The 23,256-nt window shown below is 36.5% G+C and overlaps 1 protein-coding gene across 4 annotated transcripts in view; it reads right to left on the bottom strand.

The window, feature by feature from the left end:
• The window catches only part of LOC117434947 (homeodomain-interacting protein kinase 3-like), a 45,699-nt gene that overhangs the window by 14,364 nt on the left and 8,079 nt on the right, over positions 1 to 23,256 (bottom strand). For all 4 annotated transcript variants that reach the window (XM_059002738.1, XM_034057683.3, XM_034057684.3 and 1 more), the window contains exon 2: positions 21,440 to 22,565. In XM_059002738.1, the coding sequence (XP_058858721.1) occupies positions 21,440 to 22,563 (1,124 nt within the window). In that variant the 5' untranslated portion in view covers positions 22,564 to 22,565. The remainder of the gene's footprint in view (positions 1 to 21,439; positions 22,566 to 23,256) is intronic.

Genomic DNA, 23,256 nt, shown 5'->3' with positions numbered 1-23,256 from the left:
GAGAAGGCCTCATTAAAGAAATGCATTAAAAGGATAATACATAAACTTTACTATACAAAGGCTTTTTAAAATATGACAACTGCACCAAAAACACCTAAACAGTTTCTTGTGACAAACACCAAATACTACAATTTGTAACACCCTTTACTGTACTTGTAACGCTACTGAACAATTAACCACAGCAAGATGGTTTCTATCTAAAGACAGTTTAAATCATTAACGAAGGCAACTGTTACACAGCAACAGAAAACAATGCCTTGAAGGCACCTCCATCCTAAGCAGAGAAAGAAGCATGTGAAACAAGATGCCTGAAAGCAAACAGATGGAGAACAGAAGGTTAGGAACTCAAACCCCCCCCACAAGACAAACGTTCAACAGCCGACAGCTAGGGCAGGTGAAAATGGGTTCGAATTGCTTCCCAAGATCTTCTACACAAATGCTACAAGAGTGAAAGTTTTTTTTTTTTTTTTTTTTTCCCACAGCAAATAAAATAATTTATCCTAGGAGCATTGACCACAGAGCATGGATAATCAAGGTTTAAAAAAAGAAAAAAGTTCTTGCCTCTTAGCATTACTGTATCCCCCCCTTGTCTAGTTCATACCATAGCCTACTGTAATTCACATATTTTTTAAATTGGAGTGAAATTGAGGTATAGCATAGCAAGTGGCTTTGTACCACGAAGTTATCTTTGCAATGTCAGTATATTGCTAATTGAGGAATGAACCAAAGAACTAAACTGATCTACAATTACAGTTTAACACTCCCAGTGCTAAAAAAGATGTATGAAAATTGATTTCAATACCTTAGTCTGCACTTCTTTAAGAATACTGTACAGCAATTTTCAATATAATTGAAGCCGGATTAATCTACTGTACCAACACATTTTAGTGTTGCTGCAAACAATTTGTGCAGCTAAGCAATTAGCTAATGGATGAAGCACGCTCTGCAAGAATCAATACCGTAAGAAAATGTGTGCGTGGGGGAAGCAATAGCAAAGAAGAGAAATAAACTTTATTCCTGATATGAGGTAGCCTACTTTACATGGAATCCCAGCCTCAAGGTTTTCTTACATTGAATTACTACAATCTAAAACCAACGAGATCCATCCAGCCTGTCTTCAGTATTTTTAGCCCAGTTAATTGTGTATAGTTATTACTACTGGGAAACTAGCGTTTTAAAGTTAGGTTTAATTACCCAGAAATCAACCAAGTTGTTTTAAATTTACAATACCATCTTTATATTTCATATTTTAGAAAGTTTTATTTCATGAATACAATTAGTACAGTAATAACAGATTTCAATATCCCCCTAAGACCAAGCAACTTTATCCAAAAGAGGGGAAAAAAAAGTGGAGAGGACAGCCAAGCACTGTGGCCTGTTAATGATTAAAAACATCACCATGTCTACAGCTGAAGGACAGAGAAAAATGAGCTGCTAAAGTGCTGATAGGCAAGTGGAAAAAATAAATAAAAACATCAGCCCAAGGAGACTGGTCTGAACATACTGTATCCTTGAAGTTTTTTTTTTTTTTTTTTTTTTTTTTTTTTAAAAAAGGGAGAGACTTCTGTGATGCAATATCCTTGAAAATCATCTCTCGTTCTGCCTGTCTGAACAACTAGGTCTACATTATGCAGATATTCATAACAGCAATAAATCTGGTACTGCCTTGGATAAAAACTTGTTTGGAAAATTTCCATGTGGTGGCTAAGTCAGCAGATCAGTCTTTTCAGTGCCTGTTTCAGTCCTCTGAATGAACCAACACTAAACCAAACACTCTGAACTACCCCCCTAATTCACCCTATTGCAAGTGTGCATACTACTGCATGTCTTGGAAAAGCTTGGAACTTGTTACCCTATGCATCAAATCAGATTCACTTTAATGCTTAGAACCTTCATTTGAAAGAATTTAAAACAGACCACTGACTCAAAATGCAAATAGGACTGTAATATGAATAGTAAAATCTGTATTCTTATTGAGAGAACCTCAGAATACAAGTGCAGAAACGGTCAGAGAGACTGGTCTGTATAATTAATATGGTTGGAGGTTAAAACAATGTGGCACTCAAATATTTATTGTTCACTGGACACCATCTACAGGGGTCTCCAACCCTGAACCTGGAGAGCTACTGTGGCTGCTGGTTTTCGTTTCAACCAATCCGTTACTTAACTGAACCAATTATTGGCTCAATTAGTCAGGATTAACAGGTGTTCCAGATCTTCAGCCACTGATGATGTAAAGACACCTATAAAACCTGCTGGATAGGGGCTCTCCGGGACCAGGGCTGGAAACCCCTGATCTACAATATAAGGAAACTTTATTGGAAGAATCATACATTACAGCAGTGTACCAACTATAACGACAAACACACACACAGCAACTTGTTAGAATTCTCCTGCTAAGAATTGACTGCAACTGTAGCATGCCTCTTTAAAATGTACGTGTTAGAGCCCTTTCTGTCAGTCAGAATGATGTTCAACTCTTTCGTTCTCATGAATTGCAGCTTGCAAACAGACTTGCCTTAGAAGTACTGTAGACAACACATTCTCATATGGGAATTTTTTGCTGCAGGCCAACTAATGGATCAAAAGAAAGAGAGAAAAATGTAGTTGAAAAACCCAAGTCCCTTTTTTTTCTTTAAACACTAACCATTAAAATTAGCTGCATGTGCGTTTTCAAAATGTGCAGAGGTGACGAGTGCTATTTTGACAGCTTTTGCCAACAGATCAGAAAATGCATTCTTTGCAGTCAAACTGCTTATTTGCTACTTTATTAGACCAAAGCTGCTTAAAATCTCAAATACTGTACATTTAAAAACACTTGGGTATGAATCCAATTTCTAAACTACTTCTACATTTCCAAATGGCATACTGAATTTATATACTGTACAGCTCACGGCATGACAGACTGTAAACATTATCAGCCTAACAAAGTTTAGGCCTATAAAAATGTATTTGAGATTTTAAGATTAACTAAACTAGATTATTGTAAAATAAATGGTACATATTTTTAAAGTATAAATGATTTAACTTTTAATAAAGTGCAGTATGGTACATGTTTTTTGGATACATTTGATAATATGACTTACTGAAGCTACTGTAATTATTATTTTTATGTAAATATAGGTTTGTTATTAAAAGACTGTACTTCTCAATCAAAACCAAAAAAAAAGTCAAAGGCTCAATTTCTAACACTACTGTATACTGGACTATGTCATATGGTCTTGTAAAACTAGACCGACCTGCAAAAATAATATTTACAGTTGTGTTCGTAATCTGCCTATTTGTCAGATTTAAATTCTGTCACCACACCAAATGTGGTTACCATAGTTACCCAGAATCCTGTTTCTGCTTTCTCCTTCCCATGACAAAACTAATCAACTGTAGGACTGTCAAGTCTTTGAAAACAAACACACTTTAGTACTTGATGAATGAAAAACAGCTGCATCTTTAAATGGCTGTGCTTTAAAAGTGCCACCTATAAAATGTACTGCAGGCCCCATCTAGTACAAATTCAGACCAAATCAAGTTGTTACTGCTTAAGTCTAGACATCACATGTCTATAAAATGGCAAATGTACATTCATGGATTTACAATGGGTGTTAGTCAGGAGATTCTACATTACGTGTATTGCGTCTAAAATCGTGTATTTAATAGATTAGAACAGATCAAACCTTACACTGGCACAGTAAATGTACTGCACCACATCCTGTTGCATGCATTTATAAAATGATGAACAGAGGTGTACAGATTTGTGTCCATTCTCCCACCCACAATATGTCTTAATGAAACCGATTCAGTGGGCTTGTCAAATGTAAGACCCCACTGGGGGAGAAAAGAACACTGACATTCTGAACGTCACTTGTTTGTGTACACTGTGTGCACACTCAGTTCAGTCTTTCCTCGACGCGGGGACTGGACATTCCAGTCCGAGTGACTCACACTAGGAGGCTGTACCTTCAACTTGTTTTGAACTGCTGTTTCTTGGTATTCAACACACACTGTACCTCAGACTACATATTTGTTTGAGTAACCTGGAATACGTACATAGCGAATCACTCTCTAGCACGGGACATTCAACAATGATCTGAATCTAAAGTTAATCACCACCCCTGTGCTGCATGGACACAGATGTCAAGAAAATCCAATGAATGTCTGAATAATTTGGATGGATAGATTACAGAATCATTTTAAGTTGTTTATACAAGAACAGCAGCACACCCATACTCAAAACAGGGATTGTAAATGATTTTGGGCCAATTACACTATACGGCTTTGTAAAATGCTTATGTATTTGTAAAAAAATAAACAAACAAATAAATAAATCAAACTACAAATTACAACATACTGCACTTACTGACAAGAACTGTGGAATCCTCTTTTCCAACATTAGGTGAAAGCATTACGCCGACAATTATTTGGACAACTGTTCAACCACAATTATCTAAATTCCCAATTTCAGGGCTAGCCTTTTATAAATGGTTTTGACTTATCTGGATAAAAATGACAAATGTACCTTAAGGATGTCAATTCAGGGATGACGGAGAGAATAGTACGAGTGAAACCTCCACCATGCTGTCGGATGTCGTTGTAAACAAGCTAATTATAGCTCACACAGCCTTTCCAATAGAAATTTTAAATAAATAACACTAAAGGGGAAGGGGCAGGCGAAGCACCCCCCCCCCCCCCAATCTAAATGTACAAAAACATCCCTGTTGGAATAGACCAAGTAAAATATGAAAAAGATATGTATGCTATAGCCAGTGGAAATAGTTCATTTTTACTGGCCAACACCAGTAATGAACTTGACAAAAACACAGAAAACAACTGTGTACCAACTGCAAAGGCAATGTTTTAAACCGTGTGGTCGACAGCATTGCTACGGACAGAGGTAAAAATAATACGGCAGCGAAACTGTTACAGTTCACTGGACAACACCGGTAATGTAACCTGACTGAAATGATAATGGTTTCTGGGATAGGAGTCTTTAGCTGTGTAGCAGCTTTGTAACATTAGTGCTGTGCTGGGTTTTAATACAGAAAGACAGCATCCATATGACCCCAGATTATGACACTGTCAGTATTATAGACCGAAAACTCTCAAGTGTGACACACACATGGATTGCCACCTCAGTAACATCATCTGGGGATAACTATTATTTCAAAGCAGTTCTGGGGCTGCACTAGTAGAAATTATTCCATTTTTTTTTTTTTTTTTTTTTTTAAACAAAGTCATAGGTTGTGTACTATACAATAAAGATTGTCCAATAAAATTAACTCATCTCATTTGGCATTTAAAAACAAACAAAACTAAATAAAATGTGATCAATGTACTTCTCTCAGGAACTACATACATCCCGCAAGCTCTCCACCACAGCCCCTCAATGCTTCAAGAACAAGCCTGTAGTGCAACCAAAATATATTTGTATGCATCACAGCATTACGTTGTATGTGGCCTCAAAAAAGAGCTTGCAAACTACAGTAAAAACTACAAATGCGGTTTTGCTTCTAGCCAACTACAGAACATTAGACAGGGGCATGCCTACATACATCTACTGCTAAATTTAGGTATACCAAAAACTGCAGAGATATATTTTTACTTATTTTGGGGTTATTTTCTCCCCCCCGTGTTTAAAGTTTAGTATTATGGGGGGAGCCAGGGGTTGATTGCGAGTCAGCAGAGGCTGTAATCAAGAACACAATCTCAGCTGGGACACAGAACATGGGGAGGTGATGCCTTTAATAACAGGATGAGGTAATCCTCCTCAGTCTATCAGCACACTGAGGTAATTGCTATCAAGGCATTATTACAGGAGTGTTTGTATATTACATATAGTGTGGAGCTAAATGCTACTGAAATGTATGAGGGGGCAGAGCTTAGACTGAAGGTTTTATGTTTAAAACACCAAAATGATCACAGCATACCAAGCTATGAATGCGTATTTAGCCAGATGCTGTTAAAGGGTACACTACCCAAGCCAACACTGAAACCCCCATGGAGTAATTTACAGTAATACATACAACATTGACAGGAATATTTGCAAACAGGTTTAATATGACCCAAAATAGGTAGCTTGGTTCTTATACATTTTATATATATATATATATATATATATATATATATATATATATATATATATATATATATATTACACACACACACTATATATATATATATATATATATATATATATATATATATATATATATATATACATATATACACACACACACACAATATATATAAATATATATATATATATATATATATATAAATATATATATATACATATATATACACACATACACACACACATATATATATATATATATTTTTTTTTTTTAAGGGTAACATTATGATGAGATTAAGCAGTCACATTTAATTAACTGATCATCTTTTCTACAACCTTTGCGTACATTTCATTATAAACTAAATCTGCACAGTGATTAAAATGGTTTTACTGTTACACAGCCTCAAGATCTTACTAAAATCAGATAGGGACATTTATATTAATTTCATGGATATTTAAATCAATCCTTGTCAAACATCATAATATTTTAATGCAATAGTACAAATATAATTTGGAAAATAGCACATGGATCACCCAATATACTGTACATTTAATGTTTATACAAAGTTTTAAAATACGGCAGTTTATATAACACTGGTTTGGGGTAATGCTACAATGTAAAGGTCCAGTGCAATACATTACAGCACACACATACTTCAGCAATGTTTCATGTTGATTTGAAAGGAGAAGGAAAAAAAAAGGCTTTTTTTTTATTTTCAAGTGAGTGCTACTGTCCAACTGGGAAAACTCCTTGATGTTGTTGAGTTTAAGATCATGTACTCTTTTCATTCCAACATATTTTCACCACCCTGCTCAATAAGAGAAATAGCAAGCATGAAATGTTTCCTTTCCTCCAGAGCACGCAGTATAAACCTCTCTCTTAGATAATCAACCCTAGACTGCTTGCTACTGCATACAGACAGCAGTGTTTATGTTAATTCTATAGGTTCAAAAGTCTAGATGTGCCCCTGGTACTTGGTAACTAAGAGAGTAAGTCTGATTTACAAGGATGAGATGCTCTGAAAGCGGTGTGTTTAAAAGAAATGCATAATGAGCAAATACTGTGTGCTGCTACGAATATTTTGTTTACCAGGATATGGATACACAGAGCCAAAGCATAAGCTGTAATGTTTCAGAAGGAGAGCATTACCTCATTGCCAGGCCTTGGTTCTTACAAGTAGAATCAATAGGAACTGCTGCACCCACCACTGTCTACAGCACAACCTTATCCTGCAGACTTCAAAATCAATATTCTCTCTGTGCATGCTATGCTTGGGGCTCTTCGTTTTCGGTTTTTATTTATGGTCACGTTATGTCCCTTTAAAGTTATATTGAGCTAGGGCTGTCAGTTAAGCCTCCATATAGCAATCGATTAATTGGGCACAAAATGTAAATCGTTCGAAAAATAGGCAGCTTGAGTTCAGTTAAAATTACTTTTCCCGGAATTAACATCTTAATGGCTTGTTGCAAAAATGTTATAACCCATTTTGCAAATAGTTTCCTCTTAATTACAATTTAATTAAATCAATTTAACTTCACTCGCTATTTAATCTCTCCGTCATCCCTGAATTGACATCATTAAGGTACATTGTCATGAAAGTCAAAACATTTATAAAAGGCTAGCCTTGAAATTGGGAATTTAGAGAATTGTTTGAACAGTTGTCCAAATAATTGTCGGCATAATGCTTTCACCTAATGTTGGCAAAGAGGATTCCACAGTTTGACAAAAATAAAGAGTTGCCTATTTTTTTATTTTTTTTTAACCTTATCAATGAAACAATCATCGACCCCGTTCACACTGCTGGACTGGACCAGGGCCGTCACATATTTAGGTCTGCCACCCCGTTCACATATGTGACTGAGAAGCAGGCCTAAAATGTGACTAATTGCTTTTATTATTATTTTTTTATTATTATTATTATTATTATTATTTTTACGAAATAGCCTGCACCCCAAATGGAAGAGCTACCGGTATATACAGTAATCATTGATTTGTAGCAGGTGTTTCTTATTATACAGTAATCCTTGATTTGTAGCAGGTGTTCCTTATTAATTTTTTTTTCTTCAATGCAACACAGTAGCAATGTTATGGTATATATAAAAAAAACACATATTACTGACTATTTTGACTGAATGTTATGGTGTGTATCAGGCTGAGGGTCCAACCTTACCCCCATCCACAATCACATTATTCTCTCAAGGTATTTAGAATGCAGGAAACAGCAACTTGCTAGTGTTCTTTTCTTTTTAGCAGACGCCCTTATCCAGGGCGACTTACAATTGTTACAAGATATCACATTATTTTTTACATACAATTACCCATTTATACAGTTGGGTTTTTACTGGAGCAATCTAGGTAAGTACCTTGCTCAAGGTTACAGCAGCAGTGTCCTCCACCTGGGATTGAACCCACAACCCTCCGGTCAAGAGTCCAGAGCCCTAACCACTACTCCACACTGATACTTCACTCTGATTGCAAATGACTAACAGGTTGTACATACAATGACTGACATTCACAAGACAAGCTCACGACTGACCATCTAATATTACTGGTTCCCTCCTAAGGAAACATACAGCATTAAATGCCAGGTACACCTGGAATCATTTCACACAAAATTAAACTATTTAACAATTAAATTTACAATAAAACATATTACTTGCACGTTTCTTCTCATTTATACGTATTTGTTTAACCTGCATGAATACTGTCTTTGTTGACAAATACGATCGTTAAACTATTCTATTGTTTACTCATTATTTGCTCAACAACATGCATGACATAATAAAACTACTGCTCTATCACCTTACGGCTGCGCAGCTTCAGGATCGGATCAAGATTTCGGATCAGTGGAGCTTGATCCTGATCCGCTTAGTACAATGCCTTTTCATGATCCGGCTCCGATCCTGTTTTTTGATCTCCTTAGTACAACCGGCCCCAGTAGAATAACATTAACAATAATAATCACAACAGGCATTGAAATTGTTACACTTTCAAATTCTAAGCAAGTTATAAGCTTACCAGTGCAATCCATCAACAGTCCAAAGCACCTTTGACCATTGTTCCATATTCCAATTTCTGTGTTCTTGTGCCTTTTATTATTATTATTATTATTATTATTATTTATTTCTTAGCAGACGCCCTTATCCAGGGCGACTTACAATTGTTACAAGATTATACATTATTTCACTTTATACAGATCACATTATTTTTACATACAATTACCCATTTATACAGTTGGGTTTTTACTGGAGCAATCTAGGTAAAGTACCTTGCTCAAGGGTACAACAACAGCAATGTCCCCCACTGGGGATTGAACCCACAACCCTCCGGTCAGGAGTCCAGAGTCCTAACCACTACTCCACACTGCTGCCCCAGTGTTAGTCTTGTTCCCTTTAACAGAGGTGTTCTTACTGCAACACATCCTTTAAGTTCTGATTTCAAGAGTGACCTTTGTAATGTTGATGAACAACGACCCCTGTGCCTTCTGCCAGTTCTGTTGTCAATTCAACGCTTGTCTTCTTTCTATTCCTTAAGGATATTATCTTCTAGTATTGTTCATCCTTGTTGGACAGCTTTTTGGGTCTTCGGGTTTGTCAATTACAAATGATGTTTCTCTGTACTTGTTGATTATGCTTCGGATACCCACCTTGAAAATCGAGTGATGCAAGCTATTTAACTCAATGTTTTTCCTTCTTTAATGTTGTTATAATAGTAGAACACACTAGTGGAAGCTTTGAGTAAATTGTTGATGCTCATAATGAATTGGATTAGAAAAATGCAACATGTCTAACACTTGTGCACAGCAGTGTATATATAAAGGCTGACCCTGGCCCTGGATTACAGGCCCTGAGCCACATCGAAACGGTGGCCTAAACCTAGGCCAGCCTTGCGCTGCCTTTTCTTTTTTGGAGCGTTCACATATGAGAAAAGGCAGCTCTGGACCGCCTTAAATCACAAGTGTGAATGGGTCCATAGTCTCAATCAAGTTAAGGGAGAAAAAACTAAAGTGAACTTGTTTCACAATCAACACATTTTCCAAGAGTTTAAATTGAAGAGAGTTGGCTCAAAAAAAAAAAAAAAAAAAAAAAAAGGTGCATCATGTGATCAGAAATAAAAATAAAAAAACGAGGAGCCCTAGCTATATATACACACATTTCAAAGAAAATAAAAACATTAAAAAAGTTAAATGTGTAAGTTAGATTCTAGCCATTCTATTTTTAAAATGTATTAAAAAAAACTTCAGATTAAATAAACAAATTAGCAAAAATAATGGTATGACTAAAAATTGAACTAACTGCACTTGCGCACAACAAAATAAACTCAAAAACTAGAGTGTATTAAATTTATTTCAAGAGCCTAACTATCTTTCCGCCACACTCCATGTCGCATGTATATTTTGTTGAATCAAAGCTTGTAGTTTTTTTTTTTTTTTCTGCAACCCACCAAACTTCTCCTGTAATGCAAACCACACATCTCAGCTGCTACCTAAATTATTCACAGGCCACAGTGTTGGCTCCACTTTGCAGTGTTAGACACTCACTCAGCTAATGGCATAGGAGATGGAAACAGTGCCAATTGCTAATGAAAATGCTAAAGTATAGAGAGAGAAAAAAAAAAACACACCTGGAATTGAAAAAAAGGGCAAGACCTCCACCCACTAAACCATAAGTCTGCAATTCTGTTCAGTCTACCCAAGGTTGTTTTTTGTCATTTTTATTTCATTTATTAATAGGAAGGATAGACAATGCTTACAGAACAGTGATTCAAGTTTTATAAACACTTCTGAAACTTCATACCTTGATTCAAAGTTTGGACACTAGCGCTGCCAAACAGACGTTACTTCCAGCCCTGAACAAGACAATGTTGACATGAACTCTGCCCAGATATGCCACTTAACTAATAAGCAACAGTTTTATGCATACAGTATATAGACAACCAGCAATAAATTAATTGACCAGCACTTTTATTTGTCTTAATACGCTATCATTAAAGCTTTGTTCAGGACCTATTCTGTACTGATGAACTTGACACATGCTCCAAGAGCTTTGAAATCTTTGTTTTTGGTCATAAGTGTTCCCTTTGCAAGTCTAATAATGGTGAACTGTAGTCACAAGTAAGATGGTCTATTTAACCTTGTCAGATTATATATAAACGCAATGAGTGTCTTTCAATAATTTAAATAAACAAACAATAATAAATAAATAAATAAATAAATAAATAAATAAATAAATAAATAAATAAGAGAGAGCCTGGTCTAATAAAACAATCTGGTTTGTACGGTACAGGTAGGTAATGTAGTTCACTCACTACAGTAGTGCTGGATGTTGCAGAAGCATTTCATAAAATGCAGGGCAACCTTAAACCTAAAAGAACCTCTTAACTTGATACATTTCCCCAAATCAGTAGAATATTTTGGCTGAGGAAACTCCCCCCCCAAAAAAAGGAAACTTGTGTGACAGTTCTGTTCTTCCGTTTCAAAACTCCTACCCTCACAAAAATCAAAATAGGACTAATTGCACTTGTGTTACCTCAAGAAAAGATTTTAACACATCTTACCAAAATGACTATCCTAATCCCGTACATGTAGTCTCGATTGCCAACATGTGTTACTCTACAGCCAGATGTAACTTATTTATATGCATATCATGGATTTAGCTTTTCAGCCTGACCATGAGAGACAAAGTACACTTATTGAATTGAATGTGGGAAATGGGAGGGGAACTGAATTCAGTTTTATTCCCGTTAGTACTGGGAAATTACTGTAGGAAACAGCCTTGCCCTTATGAATGTGCCAGCACTGTATCCCACAGTACAATCACAGACCACTGTAGATGTCAGAGTCTATCCCTACTAATTTAGCCTAGTCTATTTAGGCTACATTTTGCCCTTTGTTTTTTTTTTTGTTTTTTGTTTTTTTGTTTTTTAACCACACATACTAAAAAACATCTGTTTAAAGTTACCAAGTTTAAGTCATGCTACAGTACATGGAAAGTTGATAGTCCATCCAATTACTGGAAAACCATCAGCACTGCAAGATTAAACCAGCAAACATAAAACATAATGTACTTGTTTTGCCACAAATCAATGTTTTATGGCCAGTGAAATACAGCAATACAGATGAGCACATCATTTCTATTGTAGGTATATACATAGTGTACATACACAGAGATGTGAAGTTTAAGCTGCTATTGGGCATTGTATTCTATTTTTTCATTGTTGGGTTGTTTAGTATTCTGGATATTTTTGTCTGCATGTGAAATAGTGGAATATTAAATTCCACTTGCGTATAAAACAGGATTATCCAGAATACTTTTTTTTTTTTGTAACACGCATATAAGGAATACTTCAGTATTCACGCATGTACAGTAAACATACTGAATGCCTGCCAGGTTCAAAATTGCCCACATTTCTGAAATGATTGTTTAAAATACCTTTTTAAAATGTTCACCAGGTTGCTGGTAAAACTGAAAAGATATCACCAATTTTCTAAAAGGCAGTGGTTCAGATTGAACTAATTTGCTAGACTATCCCCAGGCTAAATAAAACACTATACTGCATGCTGCATCATGTTTACCATAGCATCATAAAGTTTAAACAAACAAAACATTCTATCAGCAGTGGAGATACAGTGTCTAGATAAACATGGGGATTATTTGCATCTGCTGTCAAATTCTACTACAGATTAGTATACATTTTCAAACTGTATACGTGCTATTTTATTCAATTTTAGGCAAGTACCAGAGGCTACAGCTTGGAGTTACACAATTTCTGTGATGAATTCGAGCTCCCTAACATAGACATACATGTTTCTACAACAGTATTTGGATTATTCAATGTCAGGTACAATAGACACCAAGATATACTATGACACGTCAAGTATTCCAAACCCCTCCTCCCTTTCCTCAATCCATATTAAATTATTGATTTAACACTGAACCTTAACAGCTTTCCTCAGTGTATATTCCCTTCTGTAAAAGCACACACAAAGAACAGCTGACTTTAGAACATGCTGACCTTGAACAAGTAAATGATCTTGCTAGCATTTAGTTCTGCCTTACTTCACTCCAACAGCCAGACAGCTTCACCATCTATAGTAGTCAACAGGCTCTGGCCACCTCCCACTGACTATTTTAAGCAAACCCACCATATATTTAAGTAATGCACGGGGCAGAGCAGTAGCACGATATCATCTCATGTCATACAGAAAGTAGGGCCCAATGGAATGTCGAGCACTCGTTCTCTCTGCCTGCCTCTTTCTGGAATTAATGCAGCACCACTCAGGAAACAAGGCTGTGTTTCCTGTTTACAATTCCTAAACTGAAAGTTAGAGCTCTTTACAGGGACAAGTATTACTGCTTTAAAAAGTCCTGTGTCTTTGACCACTGAACAAACCTGAGTGCATTGCCAAACTTGATGCAAGTAACTGCCTGTGCAAGGGAAAAACTAAAACCTTAGAAACTGAATGAGTCACACCAAAACTGGATTTGCAAGACAGAAATTTGGTCTGATATGCTGTAGCATATATGCTGTAGCAGTTGGGCTATCACTGTAACTGAATTCCCTAAAATATCCACCATTAGGATTCTCTAGTGCATATAAGAGTTAAGTTTCTATATGAACACCGATCTAAAGATATTGTATGGGGTTATAGGCTAAATGAGTGCTGAGCTTAGCCAACAATAACTGCAGCAATCATATACCAAGGAACTTCCAATATTCATAGAAAACGGTGCGGTTACCAGAAGTCATCTGATTTACCAAGGAACAGCAACAGAGTTAGATTAGCACCTCTACCAAAGGCATATCAAGAGTTGCCAGCACTGTGATACGGGCTGGCTGGCTGTAACTTGACAACAGTTTCAATGTTAAATGTTGAGAAAATGTCTAGTGCTGTATACCGACCCATATTCAACTACGTTACAAGGAGGGGAAAAAAGATAAATAAACTAGATGAAGGGTTTTAAGCCCGTCTGATATGTGGAGGCAGTCAGCTTAACACATAAATTGCAAGCAAATGATCCAGTGATGCTCCATGTATTGCTGGTGCAACAGTATTGTGCTTCAGAACCCTCTGCAGGTCCTGCATGCTGCTGTGTTTCCAAGACTCGTGGATTTCGATGAAGAGTTTTGTATCCATTGAAGATTTGGGGGTAAAGGGTTATAAAGGGGCAGCAGTGTGGAGTAGTGGTTAGGGCTCTGGACTCTTGACTGGAGGGTTGTGGGTTCAATCCCCAGTGGGGGACACTGCTGTTGTACCCTTGAGCAAGGTACTTTACCTCGATTGCTCCAGTAAAAAAAACCCAACTGTATAAATGGGTAATTGTATGTAAAAATAATGTGATATATGTATAATGTGAAATAATGTATAATGTGATATCTTGTAACAATTGTAAGTCGCCCTGGATAAGGGCGTCTGCTAAAAAATAAATAATAATAATAAATAATAATAATAATAAAGGATAGGACTGTTATGAAAGAGCATATGTATGTATTTATTTATTAAAATAAACTGGCCAGCATCAAGCAGACCATTTGTAAAGTTGTTTCTGAAACCAAATCACCCTATGGCATTGGGAGTCTGGCCATTCCACACTATATTAATGTGGTCTAAAGCACTTCCAACTAGTACAGTCCTGTAGTTTGTTTTCAACAACAAAGACTGTTAAACACCTGCTATCCCCCTCCCAAATGCATAGATACAATATCCAGTCACTAATGAACCCATGTACAATACATTGTATTAGTCAATATATGATTAAAACAGTATTTATATTTATACTAAAAAAAGAAAACAAAGCAAAACTGTTTGAAAACTAAAATCACCCTGACCATCCTAACCCTTTGACTTCTGGATTCATGGAGTCAGCCAAACTTTCACACGTATTTTGAACAAAGTACAGTAAATCACATCTTTAAAAAAGTGCCTACAGCCCCTGGGATAAGAAATATTGTTTGGTAAAAAAAAACCAAAAAAAAAAAAACCTGTACTTCATTATTCAGATAAAGGACTTTCCAATATACTGTAAAATTACCAATTTACAGAAAACTACTTGCTGACAACTCAAAATGCAAGGACTTTAAAAGTACAGTATTGCTGTTGTGAAACTGAATTGGCTTTTATTTTTCGTATCAATGTATTGATCATTCAGCTTCTTGGAACTTTACTTTTTTTTCAGACTACATTTGAAATGTCCCCAGAAAGAACATTCAAATCACATCAAACTTCTGCAGTTTGTGACAGCAGACAATGCATACAGTGCTAACCAACACACAAATTGTACACTTCCTCCCAGATTTAAAAAATCCAATGCTACATTTTATAGACCTTAATTATGTAACTTTTGAATAGGGGATCCATGTTTAGACAACATACTGGCGGTTTTAAGTCAGTATAAAATGGTACAAAATGCTGTAAAACAAGAACATACCACATTTGCAATACCTCGACAGGGCCAGCTGCTTAAATGGAATTAAGGTTTCCAGACATTTAAATTCCAGTAAGTATACATTGCCAACCTCTTTTGAGGGACTATAAAGAGCTGATCAATTAAAAGCACTGTGTATAGCAACATATAACCAACAACAATAGTCTCCCTATTCAAGAAGGATAAAAAGGATTACAGTAAAGTAAACAGAATATGCTTTCTTAGTATTCAGAGGTGTGTGTATGTGGATGGCATGTCAACCATTCAAATATAATGTAAATAAACACTACTGGGAAAGCATCTACAGTTTACGATTGTATGTTTGTTATGAAAACCAAACAAAACAAAACACAAACTGATGCATTAGTATTTATATACATAAAAACCTTGCTTAATATAATCAATGCCCATTAATGCACATTATTTTTTATTTAAAACTGCCGAGTCCATGAGCTATAAATATTCAACTTGGACTAAAATGCAATGCACCTGTTTAAAAGTGAAACAGGATATTTGCATGGATGCAAAGTACAAAGACTAAACCCAACAAACAAGTCCTTATTTGAAACTATTTCCATAAAACTGCTTTTAGCTGATGAACAGAACCCCACCCACACTCTCCTCCTTTCCCTCACTTAGCTCTAGGGCTGCAACGAAGGGTACATTTTGCATTAAACTTTTTTTTTGGTTGTCTGGGCATTTAACAAATAAATCCCAAACAGCAGAGGGTATGAGACATTTCTTCCAATATGAAGAAATTAAAGGTTTGCCTCTGGATAGCATGAGCTGGAGGAGGAAGGGCAGACAATGTTCAGTTTTTTAAATTAAATATATTGGTGTTAGTGTATATTTTGTATGTTTCAAACATATTCTACCATGGCACTTCTCTTACACTGGCTTGTACATATTTTACTGAAGCACTCCCTCAGTGCTTTGGATACTATACCCTGCTGCATACATGGCTGCGGCACCATAAAACGTTGCTACATATAACGATTTGGTAGTGGATTTTAATACAGCAACTTTTGTTTAAGTAATATGCATTATACAAATCAAAAGATCACATTTTGCATGCGACTGACATTTGCAGTGTGGAGTAGTGGTTAGGGCTTTGGACTCTTGACCGGAGGGTTGTGGGTTCAATCCCCAGTGGGGGACACTGCTGCTGTACCCTTGAGCAAGGTACTTTACCTAGATTGCTCCAGTAAAAACCCAACTGTATAAATGGGTAATTGTGTGTAAAAATAATGTGATATCTTGTAACAATTGTAAGTCGCCCTGGATAAGGGCGTCTGCTAAGAAATAATTAATAATAATAATAATTCACACATTGTCAAACAGTTTCTGTTAACAGAAAAGAAGAAAAAAAAAAACACAGTGCGTGAATGTCGCCCAACAAACCTCCTATAAATGAATAGTCTGGCTGTGTGTTTTCTGATAATTTACCATAGGCACAAAACTTTTTAAAAAGGCATCTATAAAATTCCTTTGAAAGATGCTTTATTATTATTATAATACATTTTATCACTTAAATTATATATCTCTTAGGGTACAATATTTTGTATTTCATTTAATCAATGTATTTTCTTATGTATATATTTTAACATTTATGTACATTGTTTTATGTAAAGCGCTCTTGAAGACACCTTTATTGATGTGAAATGTGCTACAGTATAAATAAAAGATTGATTGATTGATCTACTTGGCTTTTAAAACAACAGTTTGACTGCATGTTTGGAGTTTGCAGAAATAGAAATCTAACATTACCCAAGATGAGAAACGTATTATGGTGTTTAGAATGTGAGCTAGCATTTGCCTGATTCAAGTATACATAGAACATTCAGCTTAAAAAAACAAGCCCTAGAAAAATCCGATTGCTCACTAGCACTGAGCTTAATAAGGCAAGTCAACCAGACAGATATTAAAGTAACACCAAGTCTATAAATGACACCCTGACCTAAGGCTGCCTAAACAAAAGAATGAGCTCTTGTACTAACTTTACAACAAAAATAAAGGATAGGCTTTCCCACACCCAGGATAAGGCATAACCCTTTTAAACTAAGACAGTATTATTTCTTATTTGACGGGAAATAAATAAAAACTATTGAAATTTGCCCAAGCTAGGGATGGGAATTTCAAACCGATTCCTATTCGAATGGGTCCAAACTGTTTGTCTCTTTGATTACCAGCACTCTAGTCCCTACTCTTATGCTCCTAAGAACAAAAGGCAAATGCATGTGTTTACTACAAGCAGACAGAGTAATAGTGTAAGACGGTAAAGTTTAGCCAGGTTCACAATGTACAAACAATGACCACTCGGTTTTACTGAATTAAAATACACAACTCAATGCGCAGCAACATCACAGTGTGTATCTCTTCCAATTAAAAGATACAGTAGCATAATGCTGCACAGTACAAAACATCTGTTTAATTCTAACAATAACTTTCATAAAATAATCTGAATAGTGCAAATATTGTAACCTGGCCAAAACAGAAAATGCATTCTAACATTATAATAGTTTATCATTACTACCAATTACAACAAGCCATTAAGTACTGACCTCAGATGAATCTAAGTCAAGTAACTTTTTTTATTCACTAACCTGTAAATAATTAAAATTAAGGAACATACATGGTTGTACTTTTCATGGTCAGTGCAAATGTTTATGTTGCTATCCATTGACAGAAAAAAAGTCAACAGTACATGTTTTACATTGAACTGCAGTCCAGAGTTAAAAATGAACTCCTTTCCAACTCTCTTGCTTTTTCTTATTCGTCACTGTGTTTAGCATTTAGTATGTCTTTATATTCATCAGAACATTAAATCACCTTTCTAATTTCAATGTGACCCAAGTTTGGCTTCCTTCTTTTAGCACTTGCTATATACATTTATTTCAGTTCACATATTCAAAGTTCGCCAGTGTAATGCTCCTGGAAGCTGTTTCACTGCCTAGCAACAACAGCAGAAGCTGCTGTGTACAGTCATTACAGAGGAACTCAAAACAGGGCTCTGCCAACAGTAGATGAAAACAAGGCAACAAAATTCTCAACAATTACAAACAGAATACGTTTACTGTAGAATGCTGCAGTTACAAGCATTGCATAATTCATTTGGATCCTTATGTTTAACATGCAAATAACAGGTTTAAGACTGACTTAACACTTATCAAGGCTCAGCATTTAAAAAAAAAAAAAGATGCATTTGCTTCTACTAGTAGCTAATATACAAGGCTTTTATTGTGTACTCGAAATTGTAATAAGCTATTTTGAATTGTTTTTTTTATTTTTATGTAATCATGTATTCAACTACACTGTCCCATCCCTAGCCTTAACACAGCAGACATAATCTGTGTAATTTTTATTTAAAAGTTCTGTATTTAATTTTACAACTGGTTCCACAGCTTTCAATTAGCACTAACCTTGGACTAACTAATGTTACCTTAGGTATCTTAGTTCAATATTAGTGCTAATCGGGGGGGTGAAACAACCTGTTAAGGCTGTAAAATAACAATACTGTACATTCCAGTGGCTTTCTGATGCGCTCTGGTCACACTAAAACTATTTCAACCAAGTTACAGTATTGTTTAATGGATGTTTAATACAACAGATAGAAAAAACATTTCATGTACATATCAGATGACGCACATAAAAAGACTATACTACTGTAGTTGAATGACTCGCTCTCAAAGTGACCTTTCCTTTCACCTCAAATGCAAAAGAACACAAGGAAGTGATCACATCAGGTCCAAATCCTTACAAAACTACTCCTTTGTTGGTGCACAGTATGCTGGGCCAGATCATTTGTTTGAGTATGTTTAGTACGGTATAGTTTGCCAGTGTTTTCTGTAAATGTATCTAACCCTTGCTGTTCACTTAGAGTAATCCCATACCCCATTTACTCTGCAGAACCCTCATGTTCTGAGAAATAGGTCAGGAGTCTGGACAAAGAATAATTGCTATCCCAGACACCCAAGCCTGTCAGCTAATACGAAGAGTCAGTTACTTCATAATCTAGGTTGCCTGTCTGTTGTCCTCCAGTAATTCATCAAACTAGTGGCCTATATTTTAACTTGTAAACAGACTTCTGTCAGAAATAAATATGGTTATTTTATCTGGTGCCCCTGGATGTAGTTTTCAGATAAAACTGAACAGCCAGTTGCAGGAAGGGTCAAATACAGTAGGGTCAACCGCATTTGTCTGCAGATAGTAGAAGTTCATAAAATGTTACACTGAAAACAGATGCAGACATACCACAGAACGGACCAGAAACAAATGAATAGATTAAAATCTAGACAAACAGGCTGGGGGACAGACCTGGGTTCAATTATAATTAGTGCTGGGACGAACACAGGATTTTCATGTTCGGATATTCGCTCAAATTTAAGAAAATTGCAATTACAATGCTATTATGACGCAGTAATTAGAATTACAAAATATACTTAGTAACAAACATGTTTATTTATTCTAAATAACCAATAATCACAGGTACAAATACAGAAACATAAGATAAATTATTTTTCAATACAATGATAATGATAAGAAACAAATAAATGAGTAATTGAACTATAATTCATCGATTATATGATATAATTACAATCCCAGGTATGCCAAGGTTCAACTACAAATTAAACTGCATTTTCAATTAATTAATTCTATAAAACTGCACAATTACAATTGTAATTTACCCCAGGTTTGCTGGGGGATTCATATTTAAAGTGACTTTTGTTCTGATATGTTCTAATTTCTGTTTCATTTATGACATCAACGTAAATAGACAGATACAGGTTGTTCTGGCCTTTACACTTTTGTTTTTGTCTGCACTATATTAGCACAGCATTTCATCTCTGATCTCCCTTTGTTTACTGGCTTAATAACCTGGCCAAAAAAAAAGATCAAAGTCAATTCAAACTGCCACACTGTACTTTCCCCATTTGTTATCAACAGTAAATAAAGAGAGCCAGTAGTCTGCTTTTAGAGAGGGGGGAAAAAAAACACTGGCTATGCTGGGGGCTTCTCTTTTGTGAAGTGTTATGGGGTATTACTCTGACATTACAGGGATCACAAGGATGGCAGACCTACTGTAAATTAATTAATCCAATACAAGGTATCCTTTTAGCAAACTGGAATAACCTGCCTCTTTCACACAGCATTTCTTACTTCTAGCTGAATCACGTTAATTAGAGACAGGTTTGTACAGTGCAGTCTGCCATGCTGAGGAGGTACACATGTGTCTGCTTCCACTGAAACTGTGATTTAGCCTCGACTGTTCCCTGCACTTACTCATATACTCCAACACAAAACTAGACTGGAAGCAAAATAAAACACATTATACAATGACTAGAGAGAGCTCTTCACTACAATATTAAAAGTCATCCGTGATTTACTGTGAAGCACTTTTTAATTTTATTTTTTTTTATATTTTTCATCTAGGCTATACCAATTAAGCCAGACGTCACTCGAGCAGGAGAGAGATTTAGAGTAGAGTACAAGGAGAAACAGATCCATGAGTCAAAGGGATTTATTTGTTATGTAGGAAATAGCAACAGACCAGTCAATTCATGTCCCTATAAAGATAACCACATATTTCATAGGACGCCAACATGACATTCACAGTTCACTATAACACACATGTAGTTGCAGGATTCCGGGTTTAAGTAAGGATTACTAGCTCTGCTCCCCAACTGAAGCAGGCTGTTAAACCCATGAAACCATTTAAAAGAAGGAAAACACACATTAAATGCAAAAAGAAATGTCAGTTACACATACCAAATACATACGCTCTACAAAGCTAAGAGCCTTTCTGAAAATACTTTCTTAATCTTTTTGTGAAAATAACCTGCCTTGCAAATTATTTCATTGTATTTATAATAAAGTAACATGCCCCTATAAAAATATATCAAAAAAAAAAAAAAAATGCCCTTCATCCCACCCATGATGTGCACCTACCTGTAGTAGCGCGACTGCAAATACGTGGAGCAGACTACTTTTGAAACGTGGCTGGCAGATCCAAAGTCTATTACTTTCACCCTGTATGGCTGCCGGACAGGGTCCACTAGCATGATATTTTCCGGTTTAAGGTCTGCATGGATGAGTCCAAGGCTTTTCAGTTTTTTCAGTGCAGTGGCCACCTGTTGCAGGATAGGCCTGATTACCTTCAGCGGCAAAGGGCTGAACTTGTTCTGCTTTAAGAAGTCATACAGGTTTTGCTCCAGCATCTCAAACACCAGGCAGGTGTGATTACGGTGCTGGAAGCACTCAAAGGCCCTCACAAGGTTATTTTCGTCTGCATTCTCGCTGCTCAGACGGGCCAGGATACTCACTTCGATTTGCCCTTGACGTGCATATGAAGGGTGGTTTTTGAGGATTTTGATGGCCACAATATCATTCGTGCCCCTCTTCCAGCACTTCACCACCTGACCGAATGTCCCTCGACCCAGGAAGTCCAGGACCTCGTAAGTATTCTTCATGGAGCACAGCACCTCGTGCTGCACCAGGTGGTAGTCCCCATCCCCCCCGGCACCACTCTGCTTTGAGGCGCCCACCACTGCGACTGGGTTGCCAGCGTTCGTTTGCAACATTGCAGGCAACATGGACAGTTCCTCCACAATCTGCATGGCACTTCCTCTGTTCTCCAACTCCTCACTCTTACGTTTCAGCCCGCATCGCTGCACGCTGTCCACCAAGTTCAAACCTTCTCCTCCACCACTACCACCAGTTTCGTATACAACCACTGCTTGCTCAGTGACCTGCAGGGGTGCCCGGTCTGATGGGTGCTGCTTTGCCTCTGCTGCTCCTGGGTCCTCCTTCACACCTCTTAAGGCGACTGCTTGCAATGCAAAGTTCTGCCCACGGGGCTTGCTGTACACAGAGTCTTTTATCTGAAAAGAAGAGCTAACAACGTTCGTAGGGTGAGCAATTCCAAGGGTTCTACCGTTCAAATAGGTCCAGGGGTAGGCTCTCTCATGATACACGCAACTGCTTGGCTCTACTTTGAGTTTCTTCACACTACAAAAGGCACTTGTCTGGGTTTGATAAACATGTGGTGGGTAGACCAAGACTTGTGAGGCCATACCTGTAAGAGATGTAGAAACAAAAGAATATATTGAAATCGGGTAGGGGGTTTAAAAAGCAAGTAAATCAATTTTGCTTTACAGAAATAATTCCAGAATTATCAAAACAGTAAGGTTTCTGTTAGTTCTAGAACAATATATTTAAGAGAGGGAAAGGTACTTTCTTTAACCAACAGCATCAGCATGCATTGGGGGACAACAGAAAAAAAAAATTATTACACCACACTCCCTTATTGCAGTTACTGATATCAGAAACGTGAACAATGCAGAAAGCTGGTTAGTTTTCAAAGCAAATGGTGAAAAAAAATACATGTTTGAATTCATTCCTTTCACACATTTACTATATAGAGTGCTTCCAAAATATGCATGTATGCAGAAACAGTGCTGGCAAAATATTAAAGATGCATAAGGGGGTGTGTATCTCTAATGCAGTCTCAGCCCCTGGGCAATATACCATGGCCTGTGTAGACCATTTCCCAAAACTTACAAAAACTGCTTAGTAAGGAAACTGGGAAATATACAGCAGCAGTCTGATACTGGGGGAGCGACATGTACATTTTAGTAGGACACTTACTGAATGAGTTACTGATAGAACACACAAATTATACCGCAACAATGTTTATATTGGGCAATCATTTTAATGCAATGTACTTTAGAGCATATGCATTATATGTGATCTATCAACATATGGTT

The sequence above is a fragment of the Acipenser ruthenus genome, chromosome 28 (assembly GCF_902713425.1).
Source record: "Acipenser ruthenus chromosome 28, fAciRut3.2 maternal haplotype, whole genome shotgun sequence".
Classification (NCBI taxonomy): Eukaryota; Metazoa; Chordata; class Actinopteri; order Acipenseriformes; family Acipenseridae; genus Acipenser; species Acipenser ruthenus.
The sequence above is the reverse complement of the archived record's forward strand: the minus strand, read 5'-3'. Positions and strand labels throughout refer to the sequence as shown.